The sequence below is a fragment of the Parambassis ranga genome, chromosome 5 (genome assembly GCF_900634625.1).
Source record: "Parambassis ranga chromosome 5, fParRan2.1, whole genome shotgun sequence".
NCBI classification, from domain to species: domain Eukaryota; kingdom Metazoa; phylum Chordata; class Actinopteri; family Ambassidae; genus Parambassis; species Parambassis ranga.
Genome location: NC_041026.1, coordinates 10,863,948 through 10,882,449, shown reverse-complemented (window position 1 = coordinate 10,882,449; position 18,502 = coordinate 10,863,948). Strand labels below are relative to the sequence as shown.

The 18,502-nt window shown below is 43.4% G+C and overlaps 2 protein-coding genes across 2 annotated transcripts; one reads left to right on the top strand and one right to left on the bottom strand.

Annotated features, from left to right (window-relative positions):
• Positions 1–252: 252 nt before the first annotated feature.
• On the bottom strand, positions 253–2,780 carry aadacl4 (arylacetamide deacetylase-like 4). Its single transcript, XM_028406551.1, has 4 exons — positions 2,577–2,780; positions 1,930–2,155; positions 1,218–1,281; positions 253–1,116 (listed from the first exon to the last, which is right to left on the bottom strand). The coding sequence occupies exons 1-4, from the start codon at positions 2,751–2,753 to the stop codon at positions 333–335; spliced, it is 1,251 nt and encodes a 416-aa protein (XP_028262352.1). The 5' UTR covers positions 2,754–2,780; the 3' UTR covers positions 253–332.
• A 2,232-nt stretch (positions 2,781–5,012) lies between these two features.
• dhrs3b (dehydrogenase/reductase (SDR family) member 3b) lies at positions 5,013–13,028 on the top strand. The gene is made up of 6 exons (XM_028407139.1): positions 5,013–5,721; positions 9,962–10,105; positions 10,299–10,418; positions 10,826–11,064; positions 12,344–12,469; positions 12,560–13,028. Exons 1-6 carry the CDS (start codon positions 5,527–5,529, stop codon positions 12,642–12,644), a joined length of 909 nt encoding a protein of 302 aa, XP_028262940.1. The 5' UTR covers positions 5,013–5,526; the 3' UTR covers positions 12,645–13,028.
• The last annotated feature ends 5,474 nt before the right edge of the window (positions 13,029–18,502 follow it).

The window sequence follows — 18,502 nt, the reverse complement described above, 5'->3', positions numbered from 1 at the left end:
AGCTGTGTTGCCATGGATACAGCAAACACTGGAGGTAAGGCAAGAAGAGCGTCCTGGAAGCAACCGGGAGCTGTCTTATATGTCTCTGTTAAAAAGAGGTGCATTCCTCCAGGCAGGGGCATGACTGTTACCTTTGAGCAGCAGTATATTGTTAAAATGTTGGCAGAAACTATTTCCAGAAGAAAAACGTTTATTGATTTTTTTGTGGGTTTGTCTCTCTTTTGTGAACAGTATCATATTAATGAAGAACACTGCAGGCAAGTTTGTTTATTAAAATTGAAAACAAGATGGAAAGTCAAATAAAGTTTATTCTCTAGTGTTATTTATGATGCTCACAGTGTTTTTATATACTCCACAGCAGCATCAACGACCCGCCCTGCTGAGGGAAAGCTGAGCCAGCCCTGCTTATAAAAGTTAACCATTCCATGAAAGCCGTCCGTCACATGTTCCCAGGTGACGTCAGTCCCCGAGTCCAGCAGGCGTTTCCTGTATAGAATCCCATCATCTCTCAGGACATCGTACTCACAGGTGAGGAGGAAGGTGGGAGGGGTTTTCTGGATGACTGCATCGTCTGCCAGTAAAGGTGAAACCTCAGGTTCCAGACCAGCTTTGATTGCATGATACACCTCTGCGTCATATTCTGCAGCTCTGTGCTCCCAGGAACCACGGGTGAGGCACTCAGGAGGTAAGTTAGAGGGGGAGAGCCACTTATTGTAGAACGGCCTGAGCTCAGTGGGGACGTGGTTCCCTTCCAGCACTTCTTGGCACACAGACATGTCTCCACTGAGGTACTGCAGGAAGTAGAATGCCATGCGGCCACGAAACAATATGGGCACGGCATGATTCTGCTGGTATGAGGGCAGGTTGAAATCTGCCATCTGCAGGGCCGGGTAGATAAGGAGCTGAGCGCAGGGGGACGGCAGATGTCCGTCCTCTCTCCTAGCCAGCCTTTGGCACAGCGCGGCTGCCAGGTTAGCCCCGGTGCCGTCCCCTCCGACTGCCACTCTGCGAGAGTCCACGCTGAACTCCGTCTCAGCCACAGACAGGAAGTGACATGTCGCAGCCTCACAGTCATCCAGCTGGGCAGGGTACCTGTGCTCAGGGGCTAATCGGTATCTAAGAAGGGTGAGAGAGAACACAGCATGACAAGATATTGGATTTGGAAGGCAAAACAGATTGTAGATGTGTCTAAGCAGTAATGAAAAAAGTTCAAATACCCGACAGAAATCACCGTAATGTCAGATTGCTTGGCGATGTGCCGGCAGACTTCATCAACAGAATCTGTTGAGAAGTAGCAGTTAATAAATTATAATGCGGTCTGGGAGGCAGAAGGTGAGATCAGGTCCTTTGTGTAGCCATGGTGACAGATTCAGAGGTTAGGTATTTTTCAGTCATTTAGAGGAAAATACTGTTCTGCAGTCAGAATTAATCAAATCGATACCAGTCTGAGCATGCTCGAACACATGCTTAGATTTAATATACATCTCACTGGGCATAGATCTGATCAATATTACTCTGCAATGTTATGTTGCTGAGTAATATTGTGTTGTTGATTTAGAGAACAGCATATAGAATATATGAATCTAAGCTAAGCTAATGCTAGCGTGCTCTAAGATCCCTCATTTATAGATGGTTCAAATCCACACTATTTGATATAATACATTGTGTGTATCATGATGTTAGCTGCTAAGCTCATATAAATCTGGCATTGGTTACCTGATAAAGTATGTTAGCCACTTAGCCGTCAAATTAGCCTCATGAGTTTTGATGAATTATGTAACTTTTGATTCTTCTACATTAGCAGAAGAGCTAATTAGTATTAGAGACACAGGCACTGAAAGAAAACAAGGCATTCACATAGAAATACATGTTATATTTTTCTAATTCTTACATATATAACCTTTAAAAAAATATCTGAAAGTTCAATACCTATACTGCCCAGTACCCATCCTCCTCCATGGAAATACACAAGGCCTCTTCTCAGGCCATCGCACACAGTGGTAGGTTCGTAAACTCGCACCGGCACCTCAGAAAACTTCATGTCCTTCACTCGCAGACCTGCGGGAACCTGTTTCCTGTGAGTCAGAAAACCAGCCACGAACCATCGAATGAAGCTGACCTGATGACAAATACCCAGGCGGTGTAGGATCCGACCCTGGCAGCAGAAGAAACCACAGACAGCAAATAGGACGCAATGTTATGAACAAAACAAACAGCTGAAAAAAAAATGTTCTTGACGGGTAAAGTCAGAGTGAAGGTTATTCTCTCCGAGGGACCATATTTACAATGACAACATCAAAGGAACAGAACACATGACTGTGTTTCTTTGCACCTTTTGTAGATGTGATTTCTTATCTAAAATTTCTCTGATCTGAACGTTATCAGGTGCTGGAGGACAAAGAAAGGACAGCACACACAGCCTAAGAGAGCGGCGACGATTTATCACCGTCATCCTGCACAAGATGCCTTCCCTTAAGTTTAATAATTACCAAAAAAAGGTCATTATAACAAACACCATAACACACAGAAAACATAAAATAATAAGCAGTAACACCTCCAGTGATACTGACACTCACCACGATTGCCATGCCAACAAACAAGCCATGAACCATGTGCAGCTTCCCACTATTTGCAACCCCACGAGGAATGTCTGAATTCATCAGCTCAGAGTACACAAGTCCAATTACCAGAAGGAGGAAGGCTGCAACAAGAGCAGCAAAGCCAATTATTAAAATTGCCCAGCCGATGTCCATGGTGTTGCTGGACTGCTGTGCTGAAGGTAAGTCATTAGGAGTAAACGTTTTATCTACCTGCTCTCAGCTTCCTTCACCCCTCCCACAGCTGCCTGCACTGCTTTCTGACCTTGGCTTCACTTAATGACATTTTTAGTTCCCTGCTACCCAGGAAAAAAAAAATAATTCAACATATTTTAAGGCTGTGTAGTCACATTAATTATATGTTTTCCACTATGGAATACTGCAGCAAATATTTTATGTTAATAGAGCTGTTTTTAATTACTCCTACACGTTGGTGGTACCCATTAACTTGTCCTCCTCCTCCGGTCCCTATAGTAAGACACAGATATCTGGATGTTTTTCAGCGTTCTTTCTTGCTTTTGGCTCTAAAAAGAAGCTCTGCTGCTTCTCACTGCACTCGGCACAGAGCGGCATTTACATTGTTTGGTGTCAAAGGGAAGGAAATGTTCAGCGATGCTCCCAGTGAGGGCTGAAAACTCTCTTATCTGAACTTTCACTGCTGATCTGTAGATGGCAGTGATAGCATGAGAATAAATAAACAGCACCCAATGAGACGGAGCCTATTTACATTTATTTGCATTCTGCAATAAATCTGTGATATGATTTGTTGTGTTTTTGCAAATCTATTCGATTGTATTTAATGAAGCTTCAGCTAAGAATGTGATGGCATGAACGTCATCTCAACGTGAAAAATGTTCAAAATGAAGACGACATCTGGAGTCGTGTCGTCTTGGAGTTTATTGCAGCAGCCCCCCCCCCCCCCCCCCCGAGAGCCTCTCTCTGCCTTTCCTAAGTAGAGTACTGGAGCCCGTGCACAAAGCAACCATTGTGCGGCTGCTCTTTAAACCCATCCCAGTTGCAGAAAAAGCCCTGCATTCAGCGATACCCAGTAAAAAATCACAGTGCCAGGGCCAAACATCACAGACTGGAATCTTGTCTGAGGCCCATGAATTCATAGGATTTGTTTAGGAGGTATTCATGCAGTTTTTCTGTTTGTCGTCCTGCCAAGCTTCTTCTTCTTCTTCTGAGGCCGGGCTGACCTATTTCCCAAATTGCACTGTCACACAGGGGGAAATATGTAGCCTGCTTTTGGAAACGCAGCACAGAAGGATGCAGTCAAAGACCTCTGCAGAGGCAGGGACAGCACTGTGCTGATGATGGAGCTGAAAGCAGTGTTTGATTTATTACCAGCTCTTGTTACTGGAAAGCATTTAAATCAGTGATGCTCAATTTATGGTCCGTGGACCATTTCAAGCCAGCAAGAGGAAGCCATCTGGCCCTGTGAGCACATCTTACACTAAACACTTTTTTGTCTATTTATGTAGAAAAACTGTCCAAAAACGTCCAGTGTCCATTTTAAGTAAAGACAGATGAGCCGATCGTCAAGTCACGGACAGTGAGTCTAAGTTATCTGTAATTACATCCTAGTTTGTAATGAAAGAACTTATGAACACAAAGACCATTTGCACATGTTTCTGACATTTTAACATGATGCTCGCTTTTGGAGCCTGCTCCCAGAGGCCACACAGGGAACTACAGTTTTTGAGATGTTTTGTATTGGATTCACTTCTTCACAGCTCAGGTTGCAGTTTCCTCTCATGGCCACTAGAGGCTGCCACAAAATGAATAATGTGTGATTGAGCTCACAGAAGATCCGTCCATATTTATTGATAGTTTATGGGTCACAGTTCATGCTCACCTGGCCTGTGTGGGACAAAGTTGGCGTTATTTTACACCATCGAGCCTGATCAGTAAACAGGTCATTGATTAAATGAGTTATAAACCTTTTAATGTTTATTCCTTTTATCTATCTCTGTCAATTTGCTAAACATATTGCTCATAGATATTTTGAATATATCAAATGATTGATGAGGACTGACTGACTGAATCATCACATCACCTCTGTTTTTTTAAAGGCAGCTGTGAGATAGACTTTATTAAATGTTTGCCTGTTTAATGAATGTAAGTATATTTTGGGGTGATAAGGATCCATCTGTCTCTGTTATATAAGAATATCTGCCTGTTTGTGTTTATTGACTTGCACCTCCTACTGATTGCAACATCTTTGTTATTCTGCACGTTATGTAATGAGGTTAAGTTCGGGTCAATTTAAACTCCCCCCACCTCCCCTAAAAAAAGACACTGTGCGCCCACCTGAGACGCGCAGTGGGGTGACCACTGGAGGGGGGCCTGGACCGTAGATTGAGAACCACCGTTGTAGACTGGAAGGGAAGGGAAGGGGGTGGGGGTTGGAGGCAAGTACGCAACCAGTCAGGGCAGACGGGCACTGGAGCAAAATCATCCCCACTTAACATGTCAATCAGGATTAATGCCCTTACAAACCTCCCCTTTAGGTTCATCCAGGTCCTTTCACTAGTGGAAGCGGGGCAGAGGCGCTCATATATAAGGCAGCACAGGACAGGAGCGCAACAGCAAAGCTCAGCGGCTTCAGCAGCGCGCAGCACGGAGCGCCGCCTGGACTTCACGTCTCTGCGTCTCCGCCGGCGCTTGACAGGCGTAATGACTAATCAGTCGCACGTTTGAGAGCCTGAACATGTCAGAGCTCCTTCGAGTGGCACAGACCCGCTCTCTGAATGTGTCTTCGCCTGTGGAGTACTCGTGCGACTCTCTGTGAGGCTGCACATGAGATTGTTTGTATGCGGATAAACTTTACGCTCCTTTGCGCACTCCGTGCTCGCTGTGGCAGGACTTCAGTTTAGTGAACTTGCGGTGTAAACATTCATTGAGTCAGGTCTGCGTGGGCGCCAGCATGGAGCTGAAGAGCGCGTGTCGTATGTTTCTTTTCCCCGTTCAAATGCTCTATTATATAGTCAGAGCAAGTTTGTGTTCGCTGCTGCCAAGCAGGAGGAAGGACCTGACCAGGGAGGTGGTGTTGATCACGGGTGGAGGACGAGGCATCGGGCGACACCTGGCCAAAGAGTTCGCCAAGCAGGGGGCCAGAAAGGTAAGCAGACAACTTGTTGCGCACGCATCCACCCACTCATCCAAATAAATGTGCATAAAAACACAAGTTATTTTCTATGTTTTTGTATTTTTTTAGATGTTTGTATGTTTAATTTGTGAAGCACCCCTCTTCCTCCTCCTCTTCCTCCTCCTCTTCTCCCTGCTGCCACAGGTAGCCCGGTCAGTGTGCTGTCTGCCCTGCCCCAAGTGTATTGTTGTTCCACTGTTGGATGAAGGCTGGGATCATGACCTCTAAGTAGCCTAGTTGGTCCAGTGGGACTGGAGGCTCTGCCCTCAATTTCTGTTCAAGTATTGCACAACAGCTTGGGTCACACAGAGGGCAGGTCTGCACACCGTTTATGGCTGATTGATATGATTAAGTGCAGCACTGAGCTGACACTCATTCTGCTGAGGTCTGGGCTGATTTGTGTATGACTGACGTGTCTAGAAAGTGCTTTAGGCACAGATTTTAGGCTGTGATGCAGGCTGTGTGTGGGGTGGTGTTGGATGGGGAGGTCTGTGCACAAAAACCTCACTGAATCTCCTTCAAAGCCATTCACATAAAAACGGCCCTACGATCACCCGTGTTAGTGTCTTGACGTTTTTTGAGTCATCTGTTGTAAAATCTGACAACATATCAAAACACAGCTAAAGACTCTGTAATGTTTTTAATAAAAGCCAGATTAGGGTTTGTTTTCAAGCATGGGACGCCTCTTTTATGGAGTGTACATAAAACAGAGTGTTAGGGAGGAACAGATTGAATTATCTTGGTAATTTGAAATTGTCACAGTGACCAGCGTGCAGTGTAACAAGACACAAATCAGATTCTTATGACCTGCTGGTCAGGCATGCTCTAGTCGTGTCAGTATTTAGAGAGATAAACTTAAAACAGTTCAATATTTGTACTTTTTCCACACAGCACTGTGTTGTATCTGTTGGTGTTCGGTGGACCTGTTGTTGCTGTCTGCTGTCATTTGGTGGCAGTGTTACAGAAATAGTGAATTGAAACCAACATTCTGTGGTTAAGCTTAAATTTGAAGGAAAACTCTTGACCAATCCGTCAGAGGACGGCACACAAGGGCGTCCCCTTTCAAACAGTTCAGTTCAGTTACTTCCTGCATCTGTCACATGGCCCCGCCCCCTTTAGGAGGCTAGCAATAGATTCTGAGGCTGTTGTTTCCAGCAAAATACAAGACTGAATGATCATCATAGCTTCCAAAATAAAAGAATATATGGCTGCTAGCTGAGTGAATATCTGATATTAGCAAAAACACAGTATGCAAACATACCCTAGATACATTCACTCTCCTACAGGTTATGTCATGTGACATTCCCGCCCACCCACTTAGACAGTTTCGTATCATTAGTGTGATGAGTTATTTTTCAGGGTGAGAATGTCTTAGGTTAAGAAAAAAAGGTTAAACCCCAAATTTATCTCCAGACGAAGTTGCTATCAGGTCTGAAACGCTGCGGTGACGCCCCCCCCTCACCCCTCACAGCAGGTTAGGCTTTTACTCCATTCATTATTTCCGGCTGCAGTTTGTCTGTCGATCCAGTGGGTGAACATTACACAGCTGATCGCCTGGCGAGTCGCCGGTGTCCCTTCAGTTAATGCTGAGCAGCTCTATTTTTGATCACCTCGGATGGGAGTCCTCATCACACACGGAGGAATATGGTGGTAATTTCCACCCACATGGAGCAGCCCTGCTGAAAGCTGCGGGTTGTAATTATCCGTGCATGTGTGACACGGGCGCCACATCTCAGATGCTCTCTTTTAAGGCGCAATTTTAGCAGCTTGAAAACATTGCTAAAAGCTCAATGAAACACTAACTGCCTCCTTCTGTCTTTCAATACCATCTCCTTGGGGAATGAGCAAGGAGAAACCAGTGGGTTTTAAAAGCTTTACTCTGCAGCTGCACAACAAAGGATGTCACCACGCTTTTCAGCACCCCATTGTTGGGTATTATCAAGGTGTGAAGGCTTTGAAAACAACACCTGTGGTAATGTGTATGACAATTACTCCCTGCCTAAAGAGATGCTAAAAGGAAATAGGACGGTAATTATGAATAGGGCTAACCTCCATGAACTTGCGCTCACCCCAGTTTGAGCCCCTTTGTGACTGGCAGCCGGAATTTCCTTTCCCCTCTGCTCGGGCTTTGGTGTTTTCACGGTGTGAGGAAGACTTACTTCAGTTGTTGATGAAAGAATTTGCAGAGATGAAGAGCCAGCAACTCAGGAGGGGAGCCAGGTTCTTCTTGTGTGCTGTTAGTGGGGGGAACTGTGGCAGAGTGCAGCTCCAAAACAATAAACCAGACCCAAGTGCTTTTGTTTAAAAAAAAAAAAAAAAAAACGTCCTATGGCAGAGAGAGAGAGAGAGAGAGCTTTTCAAAACATACTTTTGCACCGCAGATTTTTCCGTACAGGAAGAAAGTGTTTTTTTATCTGTTTGTTGACATTACATAAAGAGACCTGAGCGAGGAAGATGAACCTCGCTGACGACAGGTTTGTGTGGGTGTGCTTGTGTTGTGCTGGAGGCGGGAAGCACACCACTCCCAGCTGGGTATTGCCCTGCAGCTGACCTTGCTGTCTCCGCAGTAATTAGACAGCGGCAGGCGACTGCCTCCTGAACTCCTGCTGCCCCCTCTGTGTGCCGCCTCTCTGCTGGCCCATACAATGGGTGTGAAAAGGAGGGTTCATACCCACCCATACATTCAGACCTGAGAGATAGAGTATCACTGTAATTCAGCTACTAAGGGGACGCAGGGACCTGCAGCCTGCAACATCTCACTCGAGGTCCTGTTTTAAGCTTTGCAATGTTGATTTGTCGATTAGACGGCTTTTACATACAGCATGTTTTGACATTAAGTCGTGTTGGGACAATCACTCGGTTTGTCATCAACAGTGAACGGGGCTTCTGCAAGGTCAATTAGAAACTGTTTTCTTACTGTTTCTATCCAGATAAGAGTTTGGGCAGTGCTTGTTTGTTCTGAGGGGTCTCTGTGTTGTGACGGCTGATAAACATAATGAATTAAATAACATTTTAACAGCAGAGCACAGTTTAAGTGCTGAGTTTTAATGAGAACTGTCAGCTTTGTTTGTCTGGCTCAAATCCTATTAAAAGCTTTCAGTTATTTATCAAGACCTGTCTGCCTTCACTGATTACTCAAATGGGCTTGCAAATGAAGCAAACAGAAAACCCAATCAGAAGCAGCACAGAGGGAGGCAGAGCCCTGATTGCTCTGGATCTGATAAAGAAATAAAGAACACATTCCAACCTGTAAGCTTTTATGTCAACCCAACTTTACAGTGTCAATATTTCTGTGTTTGGTCTGCTTCTGCAGGCCTGGACAGTGATTGATGGCTGTACTAAAATGAAAACAGCATAGGAGTTATTAGGTTTTTGTTTTTCATGGATTTTTGACAGGTCTGCTACATGCTCATATACTGCTCTGTGTTTACTTAATGTCTTTAATGTTTAAGAATTAGATCTAATAAAGCAAAGTAAATCCATCCGGCAGCCCGACTGAATGAATGTTTACACATACACACTGCTGTAAAACAATGGGGATGACAGGCTGAACTATGGGCTAACAGACTGACATGCTGCACACACACACACACACACACACACACACACACACAGTGTCTGCCTCTCAGATACACAAGATCACTTTCCAGAGGACTTTTTGCTCAAATATTAACCTTGGTCACGGGCGACTGGCCAAATCCCACACTGGCGTCCTCAGCACTTCACACACGCACTGTTTTCAGACTCCCTGACCAGAAATGACAGGGCTCATCTGCCCAACAGGCCGTGTAATCTCTTTGAGAATTTGTATTTGAGAGATGAGGAGGGCTCACCCCCTGATTTCATTACCTTTCCCTGACCCCACAGACTGACAGATCTAATTGCCCAATCACTAGTCCCCCCCTCCCCACCTCCATCCAGCCCCATGCTCCCTGCTCAAATGACCGGCCTTCATTTAGTCCTCGGGTGGATGAAGAGACAATTCATTCACACAGCAACCCCCAAGCCTTTAATCTTGCTCGAAAACTATTTGTTGCAGTGAAAATGGCCTCTCTGTTCTCAGAATGAAAAGAGCACCACTGCTCCGCTGTCCATCCAGCTCTTATTGCCAGAAAAAATTGCGCAAAAGATATGTAATGTTTCGCTGATGACTGCCCTTCTTGTTCTGCTCATAAGCAGTGGTATGAAATGATTTGTTTCTGTTCTTTGCTAGGTGATCCTGTGGGGCAGAACAGAGAAGTGTCTGAAAGAGACAGCCGAGGAGATCTCCCTCTCTGGGACAGAGTGCCATTACTTTCTGTGCGACGTGGCCAACCGGGAGGAAGTTTACAAGCAAGCCAAGGTGGTTAGAGAAAAGGTAAACCAGCTTCATGTTTGTATACGTTTATATGATTTCCACAACTTATGTAACACACATAAATATCTCCCTGGGGTTCCTCTCTGTGTGTTCCATCTGCTGTATAGATTACACTTCATCTGAATGTGAGCGGGGAATATCCCTGACAGCACTGTATCATCTCACTGTGTTTTTTTGTGTGTTGTTATCTCAGGTGGGAGATGTTACGATATTAGTGAACAACGCGGCTGTAGTCCACGGTAAAAGTCTGATGGACAGCGACGACGACGCTCTTCTGAAATCCCAGCATATCAACACGATGGGACAGTTCTGGGTAAGACTTGCATGAATTAAAGCGACGCCTGCAGAAGTAGGGAAATTCCTCCCCACAGATTATCCTTATCACTTTCATATTTTGATTATAGCATGGCAGTAACTGCAGTAGGCATCCCCAGACCTGTCAGTCACAGCTGCTATTATGGCAGGTTAAGTGGGGTATTTCCAAATTGCTCCTCGGCCCCTGAAACATCAGAGGAGTTTTGAAACTCGTGGCATTTTTATTTTGAATGGAGATCAAACGACTGTGTCATATGCAGACAGAAATCCAATTATCAGCTAAATAGAAATGGAAATTTAATCTGTGGTTAGCGTGGGCCTGTTTCACTGCTCTGTTCTTCTTGCTGCATATATTTCACACCTCCTTCCACCTTGTCTTGATTCTCTGCTCTGTCCTGTTTCTAGACGACAAAAGCCTTCCTGCCTCGGATGCTGGAGCTGCAGCACGGCCACGTAGTATGCATCAACTCCATCCTGTCCCAGTCTCCAATCCCTGGAGCCATAGACTACTGCACTTCCAAGGCCTCATCGCTGGCCTTCATGGAGAGCCTGACCCTGGGTCTGCTGGACTGTCCTGGCGTCAGCTGCACCACAGTGCTCCCCTTCCACACCAATACAGAGATGTTCCAGGGCATGAGAGTCAGGTGAGAAGACGCTTACAACAGTTTGACTTTAGAGTTCCAGAGATGATGGCAGCTCCTCAAAATCTGTAAGGTGATCCAAATGTTAGGAGTTTAGTGTTTTTTAATATGCAACCACTTAAAAGTCACAGTCTTTAGTAGTGTATGTATATTGGTGAATATCTGTTGACGGTTTAAAAAAAGCTTAAAAATCCAAGTTGTTATTAGTAATTCTACAAATAATTTTTGAAGAAGGCAAGCAGCAGATCCACCCCATTTTAGACAAGCAATAGGTTACAATAAGGTTCGTACCGTGTGGAACTGGCTGCAAAGGGGAGGGATTCCAGACCTGATTCACAGACAATTGTTTGCAGTGTGGTGGGTGCAGCTGGCCAGGCCAGACCAGATCTAATCGTCAGTCCTAATTTCTGAATCGGAGTTGACTCACCTCAGAACATGGGCCTAAGTCAGATCTGATCTCTACTATTAATGTACCATTATTTCAGCACCCATTTATAGTGAACAGAAAACAACTTGGAGCAAAAAATATGGCAATGGCTGCATCCACCTAGGTCCCCAGTAGTGCACGTTTGAAGTGAACTGTGGATAAAGAGACATGAAGACCTTTGTGGCTTTAGATATCGGCACATCATTTTATATAGACACTTGTGTTTGACATGGTTGTCACTCCATGACTTTTCTCTGTAGTGAGCAGTAGATCACTTCAAGAGTCTGACAGTACTCTCCCAGACGAGGTCCTTTTGACAGAGATTGCTGTCATTATTCTGTCTGTGCTCACCTTTGCTACTTCCAGCCAAACCAAAAGTTAATTTCGCTCCCGTTTGTCATTTAAGATTTTTTTTGTCTAGAACCAGACGGTAACAGTGTTCCTGTTTCCTTTCCGGTTTTTCCCACTGTGCTCACTCTGCCTTTCATTGATTCAACCTGTGTCTACCGCTGCTTCTGGCTTAAAGGCTGTTTGGTCTTCATACTTTGTGTAGAGAAGGAATAAACCTGCAACATTACTACCTTTAAAAAAAATATATTCACATGATCCATTTCAATCCAGCCTGAACATCCTAGAGGGGAAACAAGGCAGTAAAGTAGTGGTGGTTGCCCATCTTAGTTGCTTGGAGTCATGACAAGTTGAGCCTCACATCGCTGAGTTTTCACACTGTTGTGTATTCAACTGCCACCATCTATTGCTTGATGAATAAACGAGGTTTATGACTTGAAACTAGGGATGTAAATAAGTTCTATCATCACATAATCTCAACGTTGCTCTCCTTTATTTCTTGTTCAGGTTTCCTCAGCTCTTTCCGCCTCTCAAACCCGAGGTTGTCGCTCAGAGAACAGTTGACGCAGTCAGAGCTGACAAGGCCTTCCTCTACCTGCCCTGGACGATGCACGCTCTTGTCATTCTTAACAGGTAAACACTCCTCGTTTGACTTTAATTTCCATTTTATTTTGTAGCTTTTACTTCATGACTGTAACTTTTTTTTTGTCCTTTCCTCTCCAGCTTCATGCCACAAGTTGCACTTGAGGAAATCCACAAGTTTTCTGGGACATATACCTGCATGAACACATTCAAAGGGAGGACATGAACCTGGATTGCACACAGTATGTGAGCAACCTCACAACCACTGTAATGAAGGGAATATGGACCTTAAAACATCTTAAAGTGGAGGAGGACCAGTGATAGCGTGAAGACGAATACTTTAGGGGACATGCGAGAGTGTCGCTTGTGCAGGTAGAGTTAACTGATAAACTGCACATCACACTCTGGGTCTGTGTGTGTTTGTGTATAATGTATGGAGGACTGATTGCCATTCTCACTTTGAACAGAAGCCATGCATAGCTCTCTACCAGTAGTTACTCTGGGAGTTTTCTTTTGTGACACTTGTCTGTTTTTACAATTCTTTTTTTTTTATTCTTCTTTTAACATGTCTTTGAATCAAAACAAGGTAATAAAAGGAATTTTAGAATTGCGCTGTCTTCCTTTGTTACAATAGAAAACTGAACACGTGCGAGGTACAAGTTGTTTTGACTCCTGTGGCAGTAAGATAACACCTTTGATTTATTCAAAGCAGGAGATCAGTGATTGTGACAGATGAGGTTGTCAAAACATAAAACACACTCTTGGTGGGGGGTGAGCTGGGGTGTATTCTTGTTTGTTCTCTGCTGTCAAGGACTTGGTACAGAGGGATAGTGTAATTTTCAATAAGCATAATAACACAAAAATCCTCCTCGGCTCTGGTATGAACCTCATTCAAGTGCTGTGTTGTCTTTATTGCATCCGGCAGGCATTTTAAGGCTTAATTATTAAAGCATTTCTTACTCTGTCTTGAAGGATGCTCATATATCAAATTTGAATTTGTTAGCTCGGCTCATACAATCTTTAGATGTACTAAGCGTTTGTTCTGGAGATTAGTGAAACCCCCAGAGGCATACATTACAGGGAAAAATGGGACAGTATGGAGCTTCTCTTTTGCATACAACATTCAAGCATGTTCCAATTCTTAAGCAGAAAACAGGGTGGGAAATTACAATAGAAGAAAATTCATCAATGTCAACGGCTCAACTACATTTGGATTGAGGATATTATTTAAGAGAAATTACATAAAACCGGTGGTGGTACATGAAATATGAACCTTTCTAAGAAAACACTCTAATCAGCAGGGTGCCTCTAATTCAACACTAGCAGCTGATGACAACTTTCAGCCAAAGAAAGTAAACAATAATGTAAATTTGAGGTATACTTGAACATTTTGACAAATGTCCTTGTTAACTTTCTTGCCTAGAGAAAAATGAGAATATCCTTATTACTGTATTGTCTATACAAACATGAAGCTACAGCCAGCAGCCAATTAGCTTAGCTTTGTTAAGGTGGTGGTGCTGACTGACAATGACCAATACATTTACTTTGGTCCTCAGAAAAGACACCCAACAAGTAGACTGGATGACTCTTGACACACATATGAACCACATTGATTTACTTACTTGCAAGACAAATTAGATGGTGTAAGTTTTCCATTTTTTGAGACCACGAGGAAGAACCGAACCTAAAAAGAAGCAAAAATTCAGGTTATACAACACCACAAAAAATACAGGATCATTAAAGATCATGAGCTGCTGTAAAATAAATAATAAGGTTAAGAAAAGGTTTTCACATCACAGATGGTGGACAGTAAATCTGAACTTGTTAACATTTAATGAGATGAGGCCAAGATCTGACCTCACTGAGGTTCATCACAATAAAACATTGTAGTGTAGTAAAAAAGGAGCATACCTTCCTGAGCAGCGCTCATGTTGAGCCTTTGGTACAAGAATAAAACTCCTCATGATGTCTAGACTGTTTATTTTTGACTCTGCGTTACTGTTGTGATATTTTGTGCAAGAACTCTAATCCTCCAAATCAGCAGTTTCTTCTACACCAAATAAAATGAGATTATCACATGACAGCTTGTTTAGTGTGCCATAACAAGAGCACAGTTATCTAGTAACTTTCATTTTTTCTGTTCCTACCTGGATTCTGACTGTTCCTCCTGAGATTGTCAAGAGCAACGTTCAGTAAAAATACAGGAGTTGTGCATATTAAAAAAAAAAGCTGTGCAGTTTCCTTCCATGCTGTGTAAGCCCAGATGAGTTGAGTTTACGTAATGTGTAATGAACAGATTTTAAATTTGATTTGTTAAATGTACTTAAGTTGATTAAAATACACTAAATTGAAGTTGATTTAACTTTAAAGGTAGGGTAGGAGATTTCATTCTGATGCACTTTTTGTTAAATTAGTGCAACTTCTCTTTACAATCCGATAGCAACCAATTAGTTTGGCAGTTTAACATTAAAATGAATCTATGGAATCTATAAAACACTAAAAACATCAGCCAATCCTCTGGGTGGACCCTGCACGGAGTATTGGCTGGTTGTCACTCTCTTCCTGCTCTGCGCGCACCAGAGAGGTACGTGCATGATGGCCGAAGTCACAGACCGCAGCTCGTCTTCAGGTAATGCGCGTCCATGTGATTGGAGGCGTGGCTTCGGGGTGAGCTCCGAGAGAAAGGGGCGTGTGTTTACTTTTGAAATCTGGCTGACTCTCACTGAGTTTTCAAAATCTCCTACCCTACCTTTAATATCTTCAGTATAGACAATTTTGTTTTTTTCAAGCTGCACTAGAAATGTTTAATAAACAGGTAAGGAAAATAAACTTTCTGCAAGTTTTTATTTCTAATTTGTTTAAACAGGTTTCTGAAAGCTGCCAGTTCTAGTGAATGAATGCCAGGTGACCTACTTAAAAACAAATACAGCACTACTAGAGGCTCCGGATTAACAGTTTGAAGGCACATGTTTGAACAGATAAACGTCGAATCTTCAGCTGCTGAGAACATATTATGCATAAAAGATACTAAAAGCTTAGAAACAACATATAATATAACATATATAGCTGCTTTCACTTTGGATGTTCAAACAGGTGAACACACGGCAAATCAAATCAAAAAACAGGTAGAGAAAATAAACTAGTTCATTAGCGAAATACCGTTTTTCATGCAGTGGGGAAAGTCCAGGTGCAGGGTGTAAATCAGTCCAAAAAGGACACAGAAGACCTGAGGAACGCTGGCCAGGTCCTCCATCACCACACAGCCGTCCAAGATAATTCCTACTTTGGATGGGTTCAGCTACAGGTTTTCTTTTCCACAGGAGTTCAACTGTCCTCATCAGCTGTGCCCTAACAGAGAAACATATTGACAAAGAGAGCACACAATCATGCCAGTTAAACAGCTGTTCACAAAATTAGTTAATAGGAACAACCCTGAGAAAATAAACTGTACACTGATTTATTTACTTACAGGTCATGAAGGCAGGAGGATCATCTCCAAGGATGACGGCCAGTCCACAAAGACCTAATGTCTGTTGGCTCAGTTGTCTAAAAGATAGTTTACAGCACACTTTGATAAGGATATTGACGTGTATTTTTCAAACAAATTCTAGATTTGTTGTGCCAAAATGTGCAAATTTACAACACTGTACTGACATGAAAGAAAGAACACAAAAACGGCATGTGAGATGGCAGAGGACAGAAAGAGATGAAGGGAAGTAAATGAGAACTGAGAGGAAAGAAATGAGAGGAGGACAGGAGCGGACAGAAAAAGGGAGATGAAATAAGAAGACAGCAAAGCAGACATAACTCCAGAAGAGAAAGGGGACAAGAAATCAGGTATAAATATGAGATGAGATGATGAAGATGCAGAGAAAGTGTGGAAAAGTGGAAAATGAAATACAAGGAGGAACAGAGGACGGCAGAGGGGGCATATTATATACTAAAATATTAATTTTGTCTCAAAATACAACACGTTCGCACACATTATCTTTAGGAAACTTACCAGAGCGTGGTAGGTCGCGGTAAAACCCGCCGTGCAGGAACCGTCCACAGCACCATCTGTATGGCAGGTCTGGTGTTCAACCAAGGGCAGTTTAACGGGTTAAAATGATGTTTTTGTTGCGCATCAACAGCCACTCCAGTGAAAACGCAGCTACATGTTAGCTGTGAGGTGAGAAAGTCTGGCTAACGGAGGGTTTCCACCGCTCCTGACAGCCGCTCCCCCACCGACCAAAAGCTGTTAGCTAGCACGCAGTTAGCTCGAGCCTGATGTCCGTGAAACTGGTGAAGGTTTAAATAAAGTTTTTACGGCTCTCGGTGTTAAACACATCGTCCAATCCCTCGGTGGCGGTGCCTGGAATCCACACGACTTCGAGCTGCAAACACAGAACTCTTCACTTCATCTCTGGACCCGGTGGAGGACTTCAGCGCAACAGCGCGGCCGGACGTTCAAAGCGGTCAAGATCACTCACATTCCCATCATGCATTGCGTCGCGATACAGCAAATCGTCACACATCAAATCCAAACTTTATTAGTTCAATATGAAGAACACTTTTTATAAGCTTAATTGAATATTACAAAATAACACTGTAAAATGTAAATATGCACTGTTTATGTTTATATGTTACTGTTTTTGTTTGTTTCATCTTGTTTTGGTTTGGTTTTATATATCTGTATGTACATGTATAAGCATGTGTAGATTACAATAAAAAAAAAAAATAGAGAAATAAAAACACTCTAATAAGAGAAACTGCTCCAGAACTCTAGACATAGAACCAAAATATGTGCAACGTTACAATAAAAACTTTGGTTTCAGAGCACTACTTTAACCCCAACAGTAAACACAGGAGGGGAGATCACAGAAAGAGACACCCCGTATCTGAGCACAAGTCAAAGCTAGCTCACACAGCCCATGAGAGTGGCTGTAAAAGCTGGGATAGTGCCTGGCCTTTGGCTGCCAGACAAGGCTCATAAACATTCATTTGAATCCCAGCGAACCATAAATGCCCTCCTGTGCACTCACGATACGGCCGCACATTGTGATCAGTAGGTGACCCGCACTGGGTTGGGAGAAGGGGGTGGGGGGCAGGCACTGCTGAGAGTGAACCCGAGCCTCCTTCAAGGGCCTGTTTCTCATTCTCTTCGTGGGCTGTTGCGAAAGCAAAGAGAGAAGAAGCATGTTGGGATGGAACTAGGTCGAGGAGGCATGTAGTGCTGGAAAAGGAGGGCTAAAATGGTTGGAAATCTCTCGGGGCAGGTTCAGAGCAAGGTTAGCCAAATACTGAATAAATCAAAGGGGGGCTTGGAAAGACTGTTCCTCGCTGAAGGCGCTCAGCTCCAGGGTGACTGACCAAGCGCAGGTGGAAGCACAGGACTTAAAGTTTGGTCACATGGGAAGAAATCTGAGAGTGTAGCAGTCTCAGCTGTGACTACATTCCCAGGTGTCTTCTTTGGACGTTTTTATTTTTTTAGGACCTTAAAAGATATGATTAAAACGAACTAAAATAAAAAAAAAAGACTGTGCTGTGAAGTGAATCATCTCCTTTGATACTGAGCACAGTGTATAGTTTAAATGTTTATTAGTCATGGTAAGCCCACTTTCTTTTCTTGAAAGGAGAGCAACAAGGCTGAGAGTATTTTCCTATATGCAGTCCAAGCATTTGTAATTCCAACACAGGGGCTTGGAGAGTCAGCCTCCAATGATCCATTAAATATATTATAGGCGCCCCAGATCTGGAGTCCATTTGGCCTGTTGTGCAGTGATGCTGAACGCATGTAAAACCTCCGCCAGTGCAGGATTCTGTCCTTATTCACATCACATGCGCTCACAGATTCTGTGACTCTGACTTTCCTGGCAGATGCTTCGCTGTGACTTTCCAGTTTAATACAGCTCGGCTGCATGTGATGAATGGATTTCCAAACCACTGTGCATCCATGTTCTCCTCACTATTACTTCATACAAATATAAAAACCATTGTCTTCTAGTAGCTACACACAGGGATCACAAAGTACTGTGAAGACATACACTGATAATATCATCTTAAAATACATTTAATATAATTAATAGAACAACAGCTTTAACA

Bases quoted from the DNA above. Each gene is read 5' to 3' on its own strand.
- aadacl4 (XM_028406551.1), bottom strand. From the start codon at position 2,753: ATGGACATCGGCTGGGCAATTTTAATAATTGGCTTTGCTGCTCTTGTT. The intron at 2,156-2,576 runs GTGAGTGTCAGT...TTCTGCTGCCAG, and splicing joins TTGTTGGCATGGCAATCGTG to GGTCGGATCCTACACCGCCT. The intron at 1,282-1,929 runs GTATTGAACTTT...ACTTCTCAACAG, and splicing joins ATGGGTACTGGGCAGTATAG to ATTCTGTTGATGAAGTCTGC.
- dhrs3b (XM_028407139.1), top strand. From the start codon at position 5,527: ATGGAGCTGAAGAGCGCGTGTCGTATGTTTCTTTTCCCCGTTCAAATG. The intron at 5,722-9,961 runs GTAAGCAGACAA...GTTCTTTGCTAG, and splicing joins CCAAGCAGGGGGCCAGAAAG to GTGATCCTGTGGGGCAGAAC. The intron at 10,419-10,825 runs GTAAGACTTGCA...TCCTGTTTCTAG, and splicing joins ACACGATGGGACAGTTCTGG to ACGACAAAAGCCTTCCTGCC.